The sequence below is a fragment of the Drosophila tropicalis genome, unplaced genomic scaffold (assembly GCF_018151085.1).
Source record: "Drosophila tropicalis isolate 14030-0801.00 unplaced genomic scaffold, ASM1815108v1 contig_158, whole genome shotgun sequence".
Lineage (NCBI taxonomy): Eukaryota > Metazoa > Arthropoda > Insecta > Diptera > Drosophilidae > Drosophila > Drosophila tropicalis.
In genome coordinates this window covers 7594838-7618023 of record NW_027172602.1, presented here as the reverse complement: position 1 = coordinate 7618023, position 23186 = coordinate 7594838, and the positions used below count along the sequence as shown (strand labels likewise).

The 23186-nt window shown below is 40.9% G+C and overlaps 1 protein-coding gene across 7 annotated transcripts; it reads left to right on the top strand.

Moving 5' to 3' along the window:
* Nucleotides 1-292: 292 nt before the first annotated feature.
* PsGEF (Protostome-specific GEF) lies at nucleotides 293-22634 on the top strand. Of its 7 annotated transcripts, XM_068298325.1 has the most exons (16): nucleotides 293-1166; nucleotides 1269-1509; nucleotides 4396-5368; nucleotides 5447-5698; nucleotides 6236-7118; nucleotides 7177-7354; nucleotides 7433-7607; nucleotides 12953-13492; nucleotides 13604-15475; nucleotides 15550-15665; nucleotides 16480-16561; nucleotides 18078-18713; nucleotides 18777-19333; nucleotides 19390-20127; nucleotides 20202-20337; nucleotides 20420-22634. In XM_068298325.1, the coding sequence occupies exons 1-16, from the start codon at nucleotides 293-295 to the stop codon at nucleotides 20504-20506; spliced, it is 8340 nt and encodes a 2779-aa protein (XP_068154426.1). In that variant the 3' UTR covers nucleotides 20507-22634. The 7 variants fall into 7 exon arrangements, with proteins under 7 accessions (XP_068154426.1, XP_068154417.1, XP_068154460.1 ...); XM_068298316.1 differs by having other exon boundaries at nucleotides 4396-5698; nucleotides 12950-13492; XM_068298343.1 differs by lacking the exons at nucleotides 293-1166; nucleotides 1269-1509 and adding an exon at nucleotides 2303-2694 and having other exon boundaries at nucleotides 4396-5698; nucleotides 12950-13492.
* The last annotated feature ends 552 nt before the right edge of the window (nucleotides 22635-23186 follow it).

Genomic DNA, 23186 nt, shown 5'->3' with positions numbered 1-23186 from the left:
CGTGAAAAACTCGTTTATGGCAAACAAATTGCGCAATTCTTGTCTTTGTTCGGTTTTGCATTTAGCTCTCTGCCGATTCGCAAAAGAATAGTCGGCAGAAGAAGAATCCAAAAAAAAAAAACCCGTCTCCTTGATCCTACCTTCATCTGTCCTCTTGTTGCCAGACAGCTGGCCTTTATTTTTTGGACGGGCAGCTAACTCTACTAACCACAGGCAGGAAACAAGGACATTGTAGATCTTCTTAGTGATGATATCTAATGCTTACTACTTTTTGTAGGCCCACCTCAAGGACATGCCCACCATGACACGCATGCATCGCCACTCCAGCTCGAATGCCGCTGTTGAAGTGGAGACTCGTGGTCGTCGTGCTCGTGATGCCAGCGTTGGAGTCGTTGGAGTTGGCGATGCCAACAAGGAGAACTTTGGCGTGCATTTCGTGAGCAGCCCCTTTGGCAATAGTAGCCTGATTGCTCTGCAGGATCTTAGCAATGTCCATGGAAAGAGTCCTCAACGTCGTAGCTTTAGCGAGGGCAGCAGCGGACCACGACATGCCACCCCACAATTGGCGGCCCTTAGATGCCTGCCACGTGCAGTCGGAGCGGTTGCCACCAATGCAGGGGGACTGGAGGACTCTCAGTTGTCATCGTCCCGCATGGGCGACACAACATTGGATCGCATGTTGGATGCCATTATTGAATCGGCGCGTAAAGAAACCTACTGCAAGCATCGCAACGTCCAAAATAACAACAACTTGACGGAGGCTGTCGAGGAATGGAGCGAAACGAGTGTCCATGAGATGGAAGTACGCACTCCCACCCATCTGAAGAGGCAGCGAGTGGTGCGGCGAAAGAATCCCCATAAGATTAATAATAATAGCACTAGGCAGACGGCTTTGCCCACTTTAATGCCTTCGGAACACTTTATACCCAGCACCAAGCGTTGCCTTAACTTTTCGTCCAGCGATTTGGAAGACGACAAGCATCACGAAGAACCATTTGCCAAGCGTGGATCAATGGCCTCAACATCCTCATCCACATCCACCTCGACCTCAACACTTTCGGCCAACTCTAGCTCCAACACAACAGAGATTGAGGCCCAAACACAACGCGGCAACATTGACTTGAATATCAACTATAATCCACAACAACAGCAATTAAATGTACACGGTGAGTTCCACAGGATCAAGTAAGATGACATACCTTCTCTTTGTCTCTCTCTCTCTCTCGTAACATGTTATCAACTTTGTTATCTTTTCCTATTATTTGCAGTTATTCGCTGTCGTGACTTACAGCGTTCACATGGCTCTGGCAGCATCAATGCCTATGTTAAGGTGGCCCTGGCTCCAGCCAGCGCCAGCACGAATTCAAATATGGGAGGATTCCAGCGGACAGCTGTCCATCGCCATTCGAGTCGTCCGTATTTCGATCAACATTTCTCCTTCTCAATTCCAAAGATTAGCGAACATCAGCAACTGCAGTTGGCTGTCTGGCATCGGGATCGTCATTTAAAGTGAGTACGAGTAAGGTCAATGCAAAGATAAATCAACCATCTATCCCCACTTTCCCTCTCCCCCCACTCCAAAATACAAAGTGAACCCTAGTATAGCCTAACTCAGTAGCTCTTAGTAGTCGTCTTTGTGTCATTCACCTCCAATTGATGATGATGATGATGATGATGCTGCTGGTTATGCAGATGGATAAATGGATAGATGGGATGGGGCGTGGGTATGGGTGTGGGTGTGGGTGGTGCCTGCCAGGCAAAAGGCGTTTAACGTCTGCTTAATTGTACCGTTTTCCTGTAGCACACTTGGGCGCCTTTTGCATTTCCTGCAAATAAACAGACAGTGGTAGAAATTCCTAAAAATTCAAGTAAATTTAACTTAATTGTTATTCTATGAAATGAAGAAAGTTATAAATGTCCAAAGGATATAGAGTTTTGGAGTTTCTATGGAGTCCTGGATGAGAAGAAGTTTACAGTATCCGAAATGTTTGGCGGATCTAGGTTTCTGACTAGAAGGGTAACTTTTCGCCTTGAAGTATGCAATAGGCTGGACAAGTATTCATTCAGAACTCAAAGAACGAGTTCTTAGACTATTTATTTCATACTTCATATGTATGGGTATTTGGCCCACTGTAGCACTCTAAGCTGGGCGGGAATGATGGTGGGGTGAATTGTGTTTTTAAGGCCTTCCACTTCCAACATCCAACGCCGGCGCTCTGAGGTCGGTCTATTGTCAGCATTTCTGGCATTCCAGTTTCGAAAAATTTCTGGGCACAACACGGAACAAGCATTGGCAGTTTGCTTAGTTCAAGTGCTAAGCTCGTGCACAGCAAAACACACACTGTACAGACAGACAGACTCACAGACACACACAACACACACACACACACACACGTATTCAAACACAACAAGAGAGAGACTGAGAGGGCTAAACGAGAAAGTCCTAGAGCAAAGAAACGGCAAAACGAAACGAAAAGACCTGGCAACGCTGTTAACGCTGCCTGCTTCTAGCTGCTGCTGCTGTCGCTGTCGCCGCTACTTCTGCCGCTGCTGCAGCAGAGTCGACCGACCGTGTGTCGTGTGTTTTAGCTAAGCTCTGGCCAAAGTCAAATCAGCAGAGGAAGGCTCTTCTTCTCACCAATAAAAAACAAAAAAAAAAAAAGGAAAAGGAAAAGCAAACAAATAATGAAAAGTGTATGTTCATGTCTGTGCATTTGTGTGCATCTGCGTGTGAGAGATGCGAAGGTGTTTATGTGTGTGCGTGCGTGTAAATAATATCATGCAATTGAACAAAGTTTCAATTTCGTTAGAATACGTTTAATATTTTTATTTTGCAAGCGAGTGAGAGCCAAACGAAACGAAACGAAACGCTTTGCACGAAAAGTAGGGAATATCTTGCTGTCATTATATAATAGACGAAAGTGTAGCATAATTTCAGGCATGCGAGGCAATGCAAAACATTAAAAACAGGAAGTTCCAATGCTAGGCCTCGCGCGCGTGTGTGTGTGTGTGTGTGTGTGTGTGTGAGAGTCAAATTAATTAAAATTCAAGGACATACCTAGTTGGTCAACTAAATTGTTGTGTCTCTCTCTCTTTCTCTGGATCCTTTGGCCATTTTATTACATTTTGTTTATGCCAAATCGATGAAAGAAAACAACAAATACAAAAAACATTAACATTATGCAATAAAATGTGCTAAAAACAAACGCTTCCATTGGCTAATTAGACTAAAGGCAACTAAAACTATAAACTAAATGCCCACTTGGGAATCCTCACACATGGGCCACATTTAACCATTCATCCATCTAAATACATATATATAAATGTATCTGTGTGTGTGTGTGTGTTTGTGTGTGTGTTTGTGTATATATTATGCGTACTTTTTGACAAAATAGTGTGGCCAAAGGCCTCGTTGGGAGCCCTTTAAGTCAATTTGAAAACTGAATAATTCATTTGTTTGCCTCGATAGTTCTTGAATTTTTAATGCCACTAACCCCGTTTCATAGCCCCGTCTCTCTCTCTGTCTCCCTCACTCTCTGTTTGCTTAAGGTGCAGATCCGGGTGCGGGTACGGGTACGGGTACGGGTGCGAATCCGGTGGCGAATGTGACTACATTGGTGGTGGTGCTGATGGCTATTGTCAGTGGGTGGCTTGCGGTAGTTAAGACAGGACAATGGCTACTGCAATTGCGTTGAGGGCACACACAAAATAAAACCCCAAAAGCAACTTAAAAAGAAAGAAGAGAAACAGAGACAAAAAATCAATAAAACTGACCCAAATACGCGCGCCAACATTGCCTTTTTCATATCAGAAATTGGCCTGGCCAAAGCGCATTTCCGGGCCACGGGAATGGACGACATGAACGAGTGTTCCGTGTCTATAAAAGTCTGTGTCTGTGTGTCTGTGTGAAGGTGGAAAGAGAGAAGATTGGTTGGTGGAATGCCAAGACAGCTTAGACGCGCTAATTGATTTATGTCACGTACAAGGAATAGTTGTTAGCTGTTTGGTTCGTTCTTTCATTGGGGCTAGTCTGTCTGCCCAACCCCCACCACCACCCCCTCTTCCCCTCCCAATTACCACGACTAGTATATAAATGGTAAACAAAATGCCAGTGCAACGTGACGCAAAAATCCAAAAATGTTCAAAAGATAAAGCAATAGAGATAGCACAAGCGACTAAACCACAAGCAGACCATCTAACGTCAGAGCTTAAGAATTTTAAATTACAAAATTACCCACTTTAAGTCTCCATCCCCCTCCCCTCGCTAAGTAGTTAGGCGCAAGTTTTAGTTTGAGTTTAATCGGTTTAAAAGCCGATTACAGTTTAGTTCTATGGCTCCTGCTTTTAATATGACATTATATGCCTAACTAATTAAGTGCTAATTTCTATTTTTAGGCGCAGTGAGTTTCTCGGCTGCAGCATCTTTCCCCTGAGCACCCTTGTACACCACCAGCAGCAGCAGCAGCAGAATTTTAACGGCTACGGATCCTACAAGTTACAGTCACAGGCATGTTTACATAGCCTGCCAAATACAGGAACAATATCCAGTAGCACAAGCAACCAGCCGCAGCAGGATAAGGAGAAGGCCAAGGAGGAGAAACAGTCACCAGAATCATCCCAACCGATGGCAACCGAAATGGCAGCGACAGCGGCAACAGCTTCACAGAAAATCCCAAATGAAGTCAATACGAATGTCAACGATGAAATTATCGGCATAAGCATTGATAGCAGCATGGCTGCTGGAAAGGATGATGCTCTGATGATGCCCACAAAACCGGATCAACCGATGGTATTGAGTAAGAAGGCATTGCATCAACGTGATGCCGATGAGAATTTGTTTTTACGTTTCCTCGAATTGGATCCACCGGCCGATGGTAATGCGAATAATACCACCAGCTCCAGTGGCAATCCCACAACGGGCGGATCGGGTGCCACACCCGCATCCGCAACAAATGCGAATGTCAGTAATGCCAATCATATGAACGGTGGCAGCGGCAGTGGACGTCGTTACTCAACCATGACTGGAGGCGGAGGCGGAGGTGGAGGAGGCGGCGGTGTTATTGTATCGAAAGGACGTACACCCTTTACGATGACCAAACGTTTAACCAGGACAGAGGAGCGGGGCTTTGGCTTTTCCATTGTGTGGACACATCCACCGCGTGTGGAAAAAGTCGAGGATGGCTTATCGGCCGATCGTTGTGGCATTCTACCCGGCGACTATGTCATCTTTGTCGATAAACACAATGTGGTCACGATGCCCGAGGCTGATGTTCTGAATTTGATACGATCGCAGGGCTCGTCCTTGACGTTGGAGATATTCAGAAGGTCAGGATCGGGTGCCAATATGGCCACACACCATTTGGCTGCCGTCAATGCCAATGTACATCATCAATCGCCGAGCCAAACCCGCCAGAAGCAGCAGCAGCAACAACAACAACAACAACAGGAACCCACATCCCAGACTCAATTAAGCAGCGAGGAGCAGACAACGACAACAATGACGACGACGACGACGGCAACCACATTTCAACGATCGAGTGCCCAATCTTCACTGCAGCAGCAACAGCAACATCCTTCCACACGTCCTCAATTGATAAACAACCTATCGAGACCGGCCACAGCCTGTTCGGGAACCACATCTTCCATTGAGGCGGCCAAGCGACGACTGCATCTGCCCCAGGTCACATTTAGCAAGGAGGTAGGCCAGGGTGTATTTGTCTGAGATGAGGCATTTCATTCCCCCTCCTCGACACCTGTCATCCACCCATCCCTCCACTCGATGTTGTGTCCTTGTCTATTTACTCTCAACAATTCCCATTTTTTTTTTTATTACTTTTACTTTGACTTTGTGTATATAATTTTAATGCATTAATTGTTAAGTTTTAAGTTTTATATATATATATAACTATTTTTTTCTACCCATGCATACCCAAAACACCCCTCCCACAATCTCCCCCACCCCACCCATCCATCATATACGCTTGACAATAAATTTTTTTTCGGTTTTATCTGTTTGGATTTTATAATTTATTTGCATTTGTTTATGTTTTTACGCACTGGGGCGGGATGAAAGTGAAATTGTTGGAATTAAGCCCCTTAAAGTATGCAAGGGATTGCTTTTTCAAACATACTTTCCTATAGCATACTTTAGGGGGCAAAGTTAGCATTTAATTAGGAAGAAACCTCAAGATAATTATTAATTTTTTAATTTTCTTTCCTGATTATGTGGATAAAGTCGATCGTTCCTATTACGGACAATCGACGTCGCTTCCTGCTGCAATTGATCAGTCGTGAACAGAATTTCACAGCGGCCTTACATTTCGGAGTGGAACGTTTCGTTCAGCCTCTTGTCGATCGCAAGGATTTGATCTCGCCGAACGATCATCGCACTCTATTCCAGAACATTGACGAACTGTTGCGCATTGCCGAAGACATTCTGGAGCAATTGTGCAGCAATACAAGTGATCAGGATCAGGAGCCGCATATGAATTTCGCCTCGCGTGTCTATCTATCGAAAACGACTGCCATATGCGCGGCATATAAGAAGTACTGCAATGGCATTAAACGGGCCGATTGCGTTTTGGTCAACAAATCGAGGCAAACGGGATCCGAGTTCATTAATTTCATCACAGAGCCTTCAGTGCCGCGCAAGCGACCCGATCTCACCATGTTCATTCACAGGCCGTTGCAGCATTTTCGTGAAATATTGAAATTGATGCAATTGCTGGCCAGCAACTGTCATGTGGATACCGAGGAGCACAAGAATTTTACCACCGTGATAAGTGAATTGCAGTCGGCCTATCGCGAGATAACCGTTAGCAGTGGCCTAATGGAACCTCTGGGCGAGGGCAGACCTCTGTTGACACTACAGGATTTGGAATCGCGCATGGTGTTCACCAAATGCAAACCCTTCACGCTGGCCGTGCAGGGTCGTCAATGGATATTTGGCGGGGATCTGTCCCGTGTCGAGGGTCGTTCGATAAAACCGTATTGGACCTTACTCTTCAGTGATATTATTGTGTTTGCCAAAGTCAGTCGTGATCGTGTATTATTTATCACCGAGGAGCCTATACCCATAGCCAATGTGGTCGATTCCTGTTTTCATATGCGCAAGAAAAGTGAGTTCTCCCCCACTCTCTCCTGATTGTATTGTCATTATCATTTCATTCATTTTAGCCACCGAATTTCGTTTGACTGTCGATCCCAATGGACGTTTGGCGGAAAGCCCAACGGGCTATTGTGCACCGGATTTGACACGCACACCCAAACGTGGGGCACGCCGTAAGAGCCTGGTGTTACGTGCCCCATCCATGGAGCTGAAGGCCGTCTGGCAGAATCTCTTGCAGCGACAAATGTAAGACCAACGAATGTAGAATTTTAATGAAAGAAAGAAAACCGAAATGTGACCTATTCAATTTGTTTTTGTGTGCAGTTTTCTTGTGAATGCCGCCTTGGGTTCAACGCCATTGTCCAGTCCATTGGATTCACCTGATGTACTCAATACGTTGGTCCCTCTGAGTGATATTGGCATGACATCGGCATCGATGGGCTCAATCAAACTGCCATCGTTGGATAGCATTAATCTGAAGCAACAACAGAAACAGCAGGTGCGTCTCTTTCGCAGCAAGCGTCTGGATAGCTCCGATTCCTATGAGAATCTGCAGCGTTTGGCCAGTGCCCTAGTGCCAGCGGTGCGTTCAGTGAGTGCACAGACAACAGCATCATCTCAATACCATTACCAAGTCCCATCTCAGTCCCAATCTCAGTCTCAGTCGCAAACGCAGGCCGCCTCGTTGCCATCGCGAACGACATCCCCGGCTCGTTTGATCTCCTCCCGTTTCGGGTCATCCGGTAATGGCAGTTGTGGTGGATCGATGCCCAATGGCGTTGGGGGTTATATTGGCATTAGCCTGCATAGTAGTAGTCAGCAAACACAAACATCGGCCCAATCTTTGCCCAATGCCAGTTGCAAGTGTCTATTGACAGCCATCCCAGAGGCGACTAGTGAACCACCGCCACCACCACCGCCATTAACAGTGACAACAACTACCACAACAACAATACATGCTCAGAAATTACTTGAATTCAGCCTGAGTTCGGTGGGTCGTTCGTTCATCGATGAGGGACCCAATAATGTGGCAATGGGTCAACAGGTTTCGCTAACCACCCCAGAGACGCCGACACCGAATATTTCGCCCAGTTCGCAGGCATTCTCCAATGACTTTGTTCCACGTCCGCTAGCCACATGCGTTGCCTCCAATGCCTCTAATAATTCGCATAGCAATATACCATTGGCGGAATTCGGGGGCTCGTGGGATCTTCTGGAACTGGATTTGCAGTTGAATGAGGTTAATCTAGATCCCTGCTATGACACAGACGTTGAGGAGTGCATATTCATGGGGGACGACGATGGCAGACAGACGGCGGACGATAACGGGGACGAGGATAGTGATGATGATAGCGTTGTGGTCGATGATCCGTTCGGTATGCTGCCCACTAAGCCAACACCGCCGGATTCATTGGATCTGTGATTTGATTTTTGGCTACAAAAGACCTCAATCGATTCACATACAAAGACAGACAAATCCTAAAAAAAAAAAAAACACAAAAATGAGCTTAGATCCTTTTTCTCCTCTCTCTGTCATCCAAACTGTTCATCTGAAGTTTTCGCTCTCTCTCTCTCCCTCTCTCTCTCACTTTCTAACTCTTTCTGTCTCCCCTGGCCCATTCACTCTTCTCTATCCATTTCATTTATGGCCGAAAACATTGATGGATCAACTTGAATGTTGATGTCTCTACTTAGTCCTTTTGCCAACCTTGAAACCCAATTTCTCCCTTCAAAATATCAATGTATGTATGTACACTGTTCAAAATTGCAAGGCGAAACTTAATTGCCCTCTCATTAATGACATTTCAGTGTCAATCGAAGCTCAAGCAACTTTAACAGAGATTATGAGGGTGTCCTTTGAGGTCAAGTCAGGGTAATCACTTACCTTTTATTCTTTCCCTAGTTGACAGATATCCTTCGACTAATATCATTAAGGCGAAAACTCATTCACAAATATGAAATCTTCTTGGAGGACCTCTCAGTTGTATTCCATTATCAGATCTAATTGAATATAACCCATTTATAAAGATTGAAGGGCTTGGTAAGAGCTTTCAATGTATTAAAACTCAACTTGATTAATGTGAGTGTGAGTAAAGTGATGCTATTTTTATGTACACAACTGTACGCGCATACATTGACATTTTGTTGGGCTCTCAGGTGTCTCTGCAGCTTTCTCTCTCCTCTCTCTCTCTCTCTCTTTGGAGAAGAATATTGAAATGATCTATGCCTTATAAATGGGAAAATTCCTTGGGAATTGTGGGAATTGCCCTGTTTCGTGGCGGGTGGGGGGTTGGTGAATAAACGGGGGAATAAATGAAGGTACATACAACAAGTCAATTGATTCTAAAACAAAAATATTTCGTTTAATCGTCTCTAAATTGGCTGATGAGTACTTTTTGTGATTAACAAATGAATTGAATTGAATTGAATTAATCAATTGCCGCCATTTTATAAGTATTGAATATATTCAATTTTCATAGTATACTCATTCACTAGAATGAAATTTCATTCCATTTACAAACAGTTTTACTAATGTATATACTCGTAATTATGGCACTTGGATATCCTATATATATATGGGATGTGTATAACAGATTTTCATATACCAAACACCAAATTGAGTGTAAATATAGATTGCAACAAAGAAAATGGCTGAATAATTGAGATACAACAAATGATTCTTAATTATAGTTGATTACTTATTTACATATATATACATCATATATACATCATACATATATAGTTATGTATGTACATCCATATACTAGACTAGTGAAAATTTATTAACTTATTCCATATACATACATACATACACACACATATATATATATATATATATATATATATGTATATATACATATAGATAGTAAAATTTACATATATATACCTATATATATATATATGTATATATCGTACATTTATAGTGTATTTAGCTATTTGAATTATTGCCCATCTGATCTTTCCATACAAAAACCAAAAAGAGAAAGTAAGAAGAAGAAACCCCTTCTCCATCCCCTTTCGCCCCTTTTTAGCCATATTTAGTCTAAAACTACATGCTTCCATTTTTGTAGCCAATCGAGCCAAATTGTTTACTTGTTATTGCTGTTTGTTGTATTCCAAAAAACGAAAAGAAATCTTCAAAAAAAAAAAAAAAAAAACAAAAAAATATTATATATATGTATATATATACAATCTACTTATATTCCAATTACAATTTTTTGTATATGCTAAGTTAACTATTAGACAAAGTATAAGTAACTTAACACACACACACACACACACACAGATATGCATAAATTGGTTGTAGGTTTTTATGTATAAACCAAAATTTTTGTAAATACTCGTACATTAACCACGCCTCCTAGCCCTCCACTTCCACCCACTTACCCTCCTATATATATATATATCTATTTACATTACAACTTTTTAACTCTAAACTGTAACTAAATATTTGAAAACACGCCCCTCCCCTACCTCCCTCCCCACCCAAAGAAAAACTCTCACTGCTTTTGGCTGACTAAACAAAAAATATTATGAGATATAGATAGTTCTTCATGTCAATTATATTAATGTTGTTCCATTTAGAAATCGGATCATCATTACTCGCACAGTGGTTCATACTTGAGCGTATTCAGATTTTAGATTAACTTTCATCTTCAATCTAAAGAGATTTAGTTAACAGTTTAGATGGCTGGAGATTTAGCACGTCCAAAATTAGTTAATAAGCTAATTCAAATCGATTGAAGCAATATAAATGTTGTTTTTTTTCTTTTAATTGAAACAAATATGTATTTGGGTGCTTATATATAGATATAACAAGTGATTTTGATTCATTACGTATATATATTTATAGTATTTTTCCTTAATTTTCAACTAAAGTCAAGCAAGATAAACATTGCATATTTTTTGTAGCATACTTTTTGGAGATCATTAGGAAAAAAAGAGACAAAAACCACCGTGCGTCTTTCTCTTGTTGTTTTTGTTGGTTTTCTTATGTTTTTCTTAGTTTTTGTTACCAAAGAATATATATATATATAGAATCTAGTGAAAGATCTGGCTTCCCATTTGATTTAATCTACAAGAATAAGTATAAAAGCCAATAATGAAATCTTAGCCTAGAAATTGTGTTGTGTATGGTATCATCTGCTCTGACAGATCGATGTGATCATGTCTATAATCTTATCTTAACGAAAAACCAAAAAAAAAAAAAACAAAAACTGTTGTAGTTGTAGATAATATTCGTTGTTTAATGCTTTAAGCTCTTCTTAACTACTATAAAAAAGGACAAAAAAAAAAAAAAACATAATTGATTTATCTATATATAGAAACTCACATATACATACATACATATATATTTACTATACATATACTAACAAAAGTAAAACGTCCTGAATGTTGTGTGTCTAGGATTTGTCAAAATCAAATCAAATATGAAATGAAAATTTTACTTATTTACTTAATGTATGTACATATATGTATATGTATATGTGTATGTATGTGTTGCCCTTTAACGTCATAACACACACACACACACACAATCAAGTACGAGAGAGTTAATAAGAAGGAGGAGAAAAATAATAATAAAGATGATGATGAACGAGAAACGATCAATAAGAATAATAAAAACCAAAAATGATTCTTTGACTAAAAACGCTTGTGATGTTTTCTTTTTTATTTAATTTCCCCCTAAGCCCCGCCTCCCCTCTCCCCTCACCACACTCTCCGCTAATCCCACCAGAAAACAGAGAGAGAAAAAAAAAAAAAAAAAAAAAACTCCAAACCGAAACCAAATAACCAAAATCAAAAACCCAACGAGCACTCACTCAAAAAAAAAAAAAAAAAAAAAAAAATATATTAATAATAATATAAACAAAAAAAAAAAAAAAAAATACTTCTAAATAAATGTTGACCGCTTTGTTCTGGCTCGAAAATTCTTGCGTTGAATTGGTATGAAAAAGAAAAGAAAACAACAAAATATAAAATTAAAAATTGTGATGGACTCAATTTTAGTTTAAGTTCTATTTACTTACTGCCGCTTTTTCTAACTACTTCTTCCACTTAAAACATAATTCGTTTCAATTTTCTGTTTTTTGGACAACCTCTGAACCTTTTTGTCAATTCTTTTTATAATTATTTTTTGTATTTGATGTCTTGTAAATGTCATTGTTGTTGCTATTGTTTTTATTAACTATTGTCCCAACCTATACATGTATATATATACATATATATCCTCTTATTCAAAAATTCAACTCAAAATCCAAATATATCCAACAAAAACTTAAAAAAAAAGTAGATCAAGCGTTTTTAATCAAAGATGGTCCGGAATATCAACGCGTTTTTATTATTGTTTCAATTTCGTTTCTCTATCACAACCGAAAAATGGAAAATATATAAATATAAATATACATATATATAGAAAAAAAGTAAAGAAAACAACATTCATTACAAAATACAACAACATAATAGAAAATATCTTAATGAAATAATAAAACAGCAAAACAGCCAAAAGCATAAGCAAAAGTAAAGTAAAAAGATAAACCCTCGCCCCCGCCCCAGAGAAAAAAAAAAAAAAAAAAAAAAAAAAAAGTCAAAAAAAAAAGTTTTTTTTTATAAATTTTTTTTATTATTTTTATTTACTGTTTTTTTTTTTTTGACGAGCCCATCACAAATTTTAGTTCAAAAACAAATATTGTTGGATGGTTCGGTTGATTTTGGGTGGTTTACGTGGTTTGGGTGGTTCGTTGGTTGGGTTTCTGATTCGAAAGGGGAAAAGGAGCTAGAGGTAATCTCTGTAAACAAACTAAAATCTTATATTAATCGAATGCCGAATACCTTTTGCAGCAGCGGAATGCCGTCCAGCATCATCATCAACAACAACAACAACAGCAACAACATCCGTGCCATCAACATGGTCACGGACATGGTCGTGCTGTGGAACAGATTGAACTATTGATCGATGAGAAATGCCGCATTCTTAATAAGACCGGAACACCCAAATCGAGTGCCCTGCACTTGGCCAACTGGATGAAGGGGCAACTGGATAAGCAGCAGCAACAAGCCCGCCTGGCGGCCATTGCCCGCTCCCAGGAGGAGATCAGTGCCGAGGATGAACAATTGATATTCAATAGCGACAGCGAACAGGATGAACGCATAACATACTGGACACGGCAGCAGCTAGAGAAGCGCACCAAAGAACTGAATTTGGCCAAAGAGAATGGCGGTCTGTCGGCGAAACCGAATTTCGGTGGCAAACGTTTAAGCGGGGTGGAAGAGTTGAGCATGAGCGCTGCATCGGACATGTATTCGGAGGCAGATGTTGCAACCGGAAGTGCTGGTGTGGCCAGCCAGATAAGTCAGTCGCATAGCACCACTTCGGATAGTCAGGTAAGGTCCATAGAAGAACCTCAATCCCTGTCCTCAAAATAGCGGCTAGTTCTCGCTACATCTTTGTTCTTTTCGCATATTCCCTTCCCAAACACACACACACACACACAGATCACAGTACGCTCTAGTCCCATTGTGCTGGACAAGCTGGCCGTTTGCCGTCATTGCCACAAGAATTGCCAGCAAAGTGGTGGAGGCGGTGGAGGTGCTGCAGGAGCTCGCACGGAGACTGGCGATTCCACGCCCCTGCTTCTTTGCAATTCTCTAAAGGTCCAGCATAGTCAATCGTCGCCGAATCGTTGCTGTAAGCTGAATGGTATTGCCACTGGGCTTAATGAAACGGCGACAGCTGGACCAGGAGAAACGGAAAGGGGCAGGGGACTTAGGCAAGGCAAGGGGGCACACGATGAGGGAAGCAGCGTGACCAGCATGTCCAGCAGCACCATCACCGGCGAACTCTCATCCAAGATAGTGGCTAGCAGTAGTCGTCGCGAAACCGGCGACACCGAAAGCGATGTGGCCCAATTGATCACCGATGAATTGTCCTTATCGCAATCAGAGGCCACCGATGATAGTGTCGGCGCCATGCCCAACAGCAGCAGCAGCGACAACAAACTACATAATCTAGAAACAGTGGCTCCATCTCCTCCCATGTCACAACCTTCTTCACAGCATCCACACTCAGCTCCACTTGCCAATGGCCATCACTGTCCACCACCGCCACCAGTGAGAAGAGCACGACCCTGTCCGGGTGTCGCACAATTGAGTCAAGAGCCGGTTCGTTCGCGTCAACAGGTCAAGGCCATTGTAACCATTGCAGAGACGGCTAGGGTAATGCGCAGCTCCCCGGCCAATTCGCCCTCAAAATATGCAGCAGCGGCCTGCAATTGTCGCTGTAATCCGGAGGATTTCACTCACAAGCAATTGTCGCCCGATAAAATGGAACATCAAACTTGCAAGATGTTGGAGTCACCAAAGCAAAAGACCACAACGACCACGGCGGGCAGAGCTGCTGGAAATCCACCTCAGGATGATGATGATGATGAACAATTGTCCCTTATGTTAATTGGTCTGGCGCAATTTGCACCAACAGCCCAGCTGTGCAGAAGTCAGGGTCAGGGGCAACGGGCGAAACCGAGACTAGAAGATCAACTGCAAAAGCCGGAAAATCTTGATCAAGATGATAAACCACCTACAATTGCTGTGGTGCCAGCGACCCCAGATGCCATACTCACAAAGACCAGTACCCATGTGTGGGATAATAGTGGAGGGGGTGGCGGAGGTGGAGCTGGAGCTGGAACTGAAACCAGAAACGGTAATGGGGTCACATGTACCTCAACTAATCAACCCAGGCAGGCGATCATTGAGAATATACCCGAGGATTCGTGCGATGAATCACCACTGGAGGAAGAGCCACCCTATCGACCCATGACCAGTGCCCTAAGACGCTTTGGCACCATGTCAAGTCTCGAGAAATTACCCTCCGACGATCGTATGGATGAGACCGAAGAGCTTGACGATGACCTAGACGCTTCTTATGCGGTCAACGGGTCAATAGAGCAAACCGCCGAGCCTGCAGACACACTTGAGGGACTCGAGAAGGAGAGAGAAGGAGAGTTGGCCAATGGAGGTAATAAGGAAAACCATGCGCCAGATGGAGCCACAGACTTTGACCCAATTCAGGCCGGTTGTTCGAATTCAAATGGCGATGTTCTGGCCAGTGGTGCTTGGACAAATCGTGCCGGTGCCTTTGTCAGCGACAAAATGTCCTTCTTCGAGGAGTCGCGTGCCTTTATAGACAAGTACCTGGGTCGTTGGAATGCAAGCGAACAGCAAGCAGCAAACACCTCCGAAACGGATGAGCAAATGGACGAATGCACATCGGGAGCCACAAGCGGTGAAGAGGTCTGGGGTACACCCACCAGTGGCGGTGACAATGATAACGATGATATGCAGTTAATCAATTCCGAGAATACACATTCGGTAGGTGCCAAAAAACAAAAGCACTCTAACGAATGCTAAATACCCTTCCACCTCTTATTTTTATCATAATAAAGTCACCCACCAAATCGAGCACTTCACTGAATGATGACGATGACACCGAACTGATGATGGATGAATTGCTAATGGCACCACCAATGACAGCCAGCACCATTCGAGGATTGCTGCCACGGTATGTGTTTACCCCTTAGCCAATAGCTTTCCTCTTAGAGGCTCTGCCAAATCTCTTTAGATTTCGAGTAATAATACGAAAAGAAAAACATGAAGCAAAACGTTAATAGGGCAGAGAATTTCTCTTCTTTTTGTTTGTCATTCCAAAACGTACATCAATAGAGATTTATACCCATATCAATATATATATATATATATAGATACTTATAGTTGGTTATATTCATTATTTAATATAATATAGAGTAAAAAGTGCTAAATATCCACTAAAGTAAACGACTTTCTCTTCCATTTTGTTTTTTTGTTTTTTTCCCCCTCCTGTTTGGGACTTTTCCTTCTTTTCTCTTGATTTTGTTTGTAGTTTTTACAGGTGTTCTATTTTTCTTTATTGATTTTATCTATTTACCAACCAAGAAAAACAAACACCAATCAAATCCTAGTGGAATCCATCCCATACTCAATTCGATCTTTATAAATACTCAACATGGACAAAAATCATTCATTTTTCATATATATATATATATATATATCTATATCTATTTGTATAGGGCTTAGTCAAAGTCGATTCGACAATTTGAATCCTTTAAATTTAGTCACTAAAATTTGTATCAAGTAGTATCAAGTATATGTAGGTATATTTCATATATACTTATATGTATCTGTATAATCAAAATTGATATTATTTATCATTGATGCCATTAATACACACACACAAACACACACACTCACAAACACATACACAACACACATTATTGCTAATCAAATTCAAATTACGCCACATACCCGTATTATGTATATCGAATACTTGTAATGCTTAGACGTCGTCTTGAGCCCCTATTCGAGGAGGAGACCGAAAGTGATGAAGAGAAAACCCAACAGGATAGCGATGACGTCAAAAAGGTGGGTCACCATATTTACAGCCGTCAACATCTAACATCAAAACCAAAAATAAAATAAGAAAACAAGAGCTTATTAACAAATTTTTAGGTTAGGTTAATCATTTGTGAGGTTATGTCAGTGTACTTTGCAGGAAAAAGTATAGAATTTAAATTGATAATTGGTCCGACTATAGAATTTAAATTGATAATTGTTCCGATTGCATAGGAAGCCATCCAAGATGTGCATGAGTATACTTGAGTATACTTTGATTTTTCAAAAGACATTCAAACAAATTTTTAAGATCTTAAATTAAAAATTTAGAAAGTTTTTCTAGAGTAATGGGTTAAAAATTTTAAAAGCGCATCAAGAAATATAAAGGGAAAGAATTCGCCCCCTAAACTATGCAACAGAAAGTCGAAAAAGCCACATATTCGAAACTTATGTATAGATAATCTTTGGCTTAACACCAAAAATAATTATAAAACAAATTTTGTCAACAGAAACCATAACAAATTTCTCTATGTACCAAACATTTCGATTGTCAGGTTTATAGCATAACCTAGGGGGCAAGTTTTTTCTCTTTCGACTTACCTTGGGCTGTCTTTGGCAATTGTAAAGTAATTGAAGTATTTCCGCTCTTATGGCATCTCATTCATTGATTTCCAAAAAGGTATTTTGATATGATGTAATTCTTGTAGATCTGTGTAACATAAATGTTTCAAAAAAAAAAAACATGAAACTTCGGTTCGATCGAAGCCAAAAACAAAAACAAAATACTAAAAGTTTCAAAGCTCTTGGGACTGGGTTATTTGCTTAAAGAAAGATACATATTTCCCGCATGTATGTATGTACGTACTTTTAGTATGTATCTATGATGTAATGTAGTTATGTAAACAGACTCAACAATCTATCGATCATTCAATTATATTTGTTGTTGTTGTTTTTTTCTTCACATACGCCAATTGTTGATCTGCAACATCATCACGACATCGACATCATCATTCATCATCATCAACATCCATCTTGATTCATCATTCATCTTGATTCATCATAATCAACTCATGTTTTGTGTAAACTGTATTTGCTTTTGCCATTCATTTATGTATAACATGTATTTCGTAATGTATTTTAATGTTGTTGTTGTTTTCCTTATATATATATATATGTATATGTGTGCGTGTGTGTGTGTGTGTGTGTGTGTGTGTGTACGAATGTATAGAAAGTCGTAGTGAAATTAGTGAAGCTTTAGCCAATACTGCAATATTGTGAGATCATAAACATCACACGCCAGGACAAGGACGAGAACGATTGACAATAACGAATAATGTGAAAAACTCAAGCCAAAATCCGACAACCGAAACAGCCGAACAACCAAACAACCAAACGATCAAGAACTACTCATAAACAACCAAGAACAACCAAGCACAACAACAACAAGAACAAGAATAAGCCAAAATTTATAGCAAGAAACTTGCTAAATGGAAGCAATATCCCAACCAGAATTGATTAGTTGAATTCTATTCCCAACAATTGGTAGGGGGAAGCAACGACAAATGGCCACTACCTAGAGGATTTGGCTGGAAGTTTAAGCGACGTACACCAGGAGAGGGAGCCAGTAGATCAGAGGAGCAGACCGAGAGTCCAGAGGGATTTGGAGCCCCTGGGACTGGGTACAAGGCCATTGGTGAAATCTATGCTAACTACCAGACTGCTGCCCACCACAGCCATAACAGTGCAGAGTCCGTTGCCTCCGGTGGCAGTGGCCGCATCCTGCGAGTATCTGCTCGAACAACGGCCATCTACAGCGATGACGACGACGAAGACGGAGACGCCGATGCCAACAACAATGATAACAACGATGAAGACGACAACAACCACAACAGCGACGACGACGATGACGACGACGACGACGGCGACAACGATGATGATGAAGACAACGACGATGACTACAGCGATGCCTCCGTCTTTGCCACCGACAACGATGCCGAATTCGATCCAGCCGGCGGCGACACCGGTTCCCTCATCGACTACTACAACAATCAGCAGAGGGAGCGACACTACGAGCAACGTCGCCAAAGCCAGCGGCAGGCCAGCCAAATTTATACCACCGCCGCCGCCTCCACGTCGGCTGCTGCTAACGCAGACAAATCTCCATCCTGCAACAGGCAAACAGGTGAGTTCAGAGTTCCTTACTCCAACAATCATAAAGAACGATTGGTTTTTTGGTTTTTTTTAGGAACCTCTAAGAAAATCTGGAGATATTGCTGACAATTGCTCTTCGCTGGCTGTCGACGACGCGGACGCCAGCGTTTCCGTCCCAATCGCTACCGTGTCAAGGACAATAACAGCTGCGGCGGCGGCGGCGGCAGTGAGTACCAAAATCTCTGCAATGCAGCCGCAGCCGGAACATGTGCAATCCTTGCCGACGACCATGACAACGACATCGGTGGAAGCCAACGCCAACAACGTCACAAAACGCCCATCGTCAACGATAATCGAGACCTGCCTGTTGGGATCGGTGCCAAAGCCCGGCTCAGTCACTTCATTAGCAACAGTCTCGAGGATAGCAAAGCCGATACGAACGATCCCCAGCCAGGCTGCAGTCGGCAACAGAGCAGCAGCAGTACCGCCAACACAAACACAAGTAACAGCAACCACTGCCCCAGTGCAGCCACACGCTGGCTGCGGTCTAAGTCCAAGACTGGAAATGCGTCTGGCACTCAATCACGACATTCTCGGGGACGAGGATTTGATCTGTTACGAGCCTGGTCCAGATCTAACCACTATTCTGGGGTGAGTATTGCATTTTGTTGTTAGTTTCTTATAAAGGATAATGGTTTGGTTTGAAGGCACGACCTCTCCACATTTCATCGTCTGACGGGTCGCGATTTATTGAGTCGGTCAGCCACGAATACGAATCGGGTGCAGCCAAAAGAGGCTGTCATATCGTACTCTCAACAACGCAACTCAAAGATGGACACCCCGACGGTGAATCGGCGGCCACGTCCGCTCTCGGCATCGCTAGGTCAGGTGGGGCAGAGTCACAGTCACAGTCACGGTCACAGTCAGAGCAGCAGCAGTCACGGCAGCAGTCCTCGAGGCGCTGGTTGTTCGGCACGTGTCGCCGGCGCTCCACAACACCCGCTTCCAAATCCAAATACATGGAGCAATTCTGCATTTGCGGATCGCGACGGCGAAGGGAGCGGAAACGTCGACGACAACAGCATCGTCAGCAATTACAGCTACGGCGGGAGCAAATTAGGCGATCTGGAAATCTTAGCGAGACGCGAGAAGATATACTCCATGTCTCAATCGAGGAGTGGTTGTCCAGTCAGGGGGAAATCCATCTCAATGACCACAACATCGATGACGACGACGACGACGATGGCAATGGCAGGCACAGGAACGGGCATGATGATGCCCAGCGACTCTTCCTTGCCGAGCCGAGCAGTAGCAGCAGTCTCTCTGACGAGGACGATGAGTACTACTTCGATGGACGCAACAACAACAGCAACAGCAACAACATCAACAACAACAACAATGACTGAAGCCCATCTCGAAATGGAAGTTGGCAAGTCAAAACGCTTGTAAGTCAAAACGAATATATGTACATAGGATCTACAGGATCTTAACATTTCCATATTCGTTTTCCCTCCTCCAGAATTAACTTTATCAAGCGACGCAATTCTGAAATAACGGCAAGTAGCAGCAGCAGCATCCAAAACTACTCCGATGGCAATGCATCGGGTGAGCAGCAATCGATGGCCGCCACTCAAATGTCACCGCGCAAGGACAATGTAAGTTAAACTCAACTCTGAGCCACTCCACTCCTGGGCCTTAATTTTCAAATTTCCATAATCAGTCGAATCTTGTGTTTAGGATAAGCCTTCGCTGAATCGACGCCTGTGGAAGCAAATAACCAAGCGACGACGAACCAATTCGGTGTCCCAGATAGTTGCCGGCTAAGGATCAAAGCGATATCTCCTACTACTATCTATCTCCATTGAAATTATTAGATTATAGATTGATTTCGGTTTTTTCTTTGTTTTGAGTTTTTCTTTTTGTTACCACTTTCGTTTCCTATGAACGACTCACTTGGTGGCCAAATCGTTCATCATTGATCATGTTTTGGGCCAAAACTATGCAAAACTATGTAAAACGTATATTAAGTTTTTTGATACAACTTTGTAGCTAGTGAAGAATCCCATAATCGAATGGTACAACTAATTCGTGTACTCGTTAGATCATGGGGTACTCTGTTGCGTCCAACGATACTCCTGCCAAAAGAAAAAAGAAGAAGAAAACAAAACACAAAAGAAAATCACAAAAAAAACTAAAAAACCGAAAATCCCCTCCCCAAAAGAAGACACAAAAGGAGGAGTTATGACAACGAAAAACAGAACAAATGGTAGGAGAAGAGGTGAAAGTTTAGGGTCGGTAATATACACACACACACACACACAACCAGACAGACAGACAGTATCGGTGCAACAATGTTGACTATTTCAAAAGTAGAAACCATTTTCCAAATTAAAAACCTTAAACCTTAAGAAGGTTCTAATTCAGTTCCCGGCCATCGAAAACTATTTGAGAGAATCGAAAGAAACAAGTGGAAATGAAACGGAAATCCCCACAATTCTGAAACAATTGGCAATGAAACAGAGATCGCACTAAATCGATAATTCAATGAAACGAGTGGAACGAAATGAAACAAACTTTTAAATTGCTTTTTCATTTTCAAAAATGTTTGAAATAAGTTTAAATGTTTTTAAAATTCCTGAAGTGAAGTTTTTGGTTATCATGGAGAAGAAAACTAATGAAAAATGGAAACAGCTCATAATCATTTAAACTAATTCTAAGCAAAAAGAAAAGATTTAGAATCTTTTACAAGTAATTCTTCTCATTTCTTTAAATTTTAAACGATTTAATGGAAAATTTTGAATATCAACATTGTTGGACGACGATACAGGATAAGTATTTTTTTTTGGAAGGACCTCAATCCTAGATGCAAGAAGACTTAGTTTTATGTGAATTTGCATAAACAAATTCGGCCAAATTGTAGAAAATTCATTGAAAAAGGTTTTTTGTTTTTTTTTTTTGTGTGTGTGTTTTTTAGTGTTCAAGAAAAGACAACAAAAAGAAAAAATACTCTTTAGTTAAATGAAATTGCCTTAAATTAAATTGTATGAGAATTTCACGCATTAATAGAAAATCACACAACAAAAAAAAAAAAAAGAAAAAGAAAGAAAATCGTAGATGGAAAAACAAAGTCAAGTTTACACTCTCACACATACAAACAACACATATTTTAAAAAGCATTTTGCTAAAATTGTCCAGAAAATAGAAAAAAGAAAAGAAAGAAAATATTTCAAGTAATCGGTTAATCGGTACTTATTTACTTCGTAGTACTTATTTAGTCTATATAAAAATAAAATAATTAACTAAATATGTAGTAGTTGGTAGGCAGCCGCAAGTAAAGCAAAGAAACAAACAGAAAAAGACAACTATTAAAAAAATTGAATTTTCTCTACTATTTACGGCATACATATACATATACACATACATACATATACATATATATATACATATATGTATAGGGAAAACTTATACTACTATGTGCATTTTTGTAGTTTATTTCACATTGAAATTGAAATTGTTGATGCTAACAAATAAATTATACGAATTAATAATATTGTGAAACAACAACAACAAGAACAACAACAAAAACGATTCTATCAGCTTTAATAGAAATTCTAATTAAACAAATATATACATACATATATTAATTATAATATATATATTATGAGTATGAGATCGAATTATTAGGCATTTATCACACTCAGAAAGCGAAACCAAAGTCCAATCACACACACACATACACACACATCTAGGAAGAATATTTCAATATTTAACAAAATATATGAATCTAAATTCCTTTTTTTTTTTCTCGTCATAGTTAAAAGAAAATGCAAAATACTAACTAAAACGAAATTCAACAATTAAAATCAAAGTGAATTTTTCTCTTGAAATTCAAATTGTTTAAAAACTAAAAACTAATATTAAATTCAATATACAATAAATCAAAATTCAAAAAAAAAAAACTAAAAACTAATTCTTTTACAAATTTTTAAATATAAGTACATAGAGTAGTTAATATTTAGTATTGATTGATCCTTTACAGAAACTACATAACTTTGACTAAAATCGAGGCTTAACTACAATTTCAGTCATTATATAAGGGCTCAGTACTTCGACTAACGTTTAATTTGGCCCACTTACAATTGGTAAGCCGATGCCCCAATGTATTTTGTTTAATTTAACTACTTTTTGTTTTTGTTATTGTGATTCGGAATGTTTACATTCTCCGAATTCGGTGTCCTATGTAAACAATGATAATCATAATTATGGTCGCAGACACAGAACCAAAGCAAAGTTAATTAATTACAATTCCATTGAGGCCTGAGGCCCAAGCTCCAAGCCCCCAAAAGCCCAACCCGAACCCAGGCAAGGGCAAGGGGATAGCAGCGACCGGGGCGGGGCCGGGTTGGCATGCGTGCAATGGACTGGCAACATGCGAGCGAGCATGTTGCACATACAAATGTTGGTGCATTAGTCTGGTTTCTTTTCGAACTGCCCGATCTATAGA

Bases quoted from the DNA above. Each gene is read 5' to 3' on its own strand.
- PsGEF (XM_068298316.1), top strand. From the start codon at position 293: ATGCCCACCATGACACGCATGCATCGCCACTCCAGCTCGAATGCCGCT. The intron at 7,355-7,432 runs GTAAGACCAACG...TTTTGTGTGCAG, and splicing joins AATCTCTTGCAGCGACAAAT to TTTTCTTGTGAATGCCGCCT. The intron at 16,562-18,077 runs GTGGGTCACCAT...AACAATTGGTAG, and splicing joins ATAGCGATGACGTCAAAAAG to GGGGAAGCAACGACAAATGG.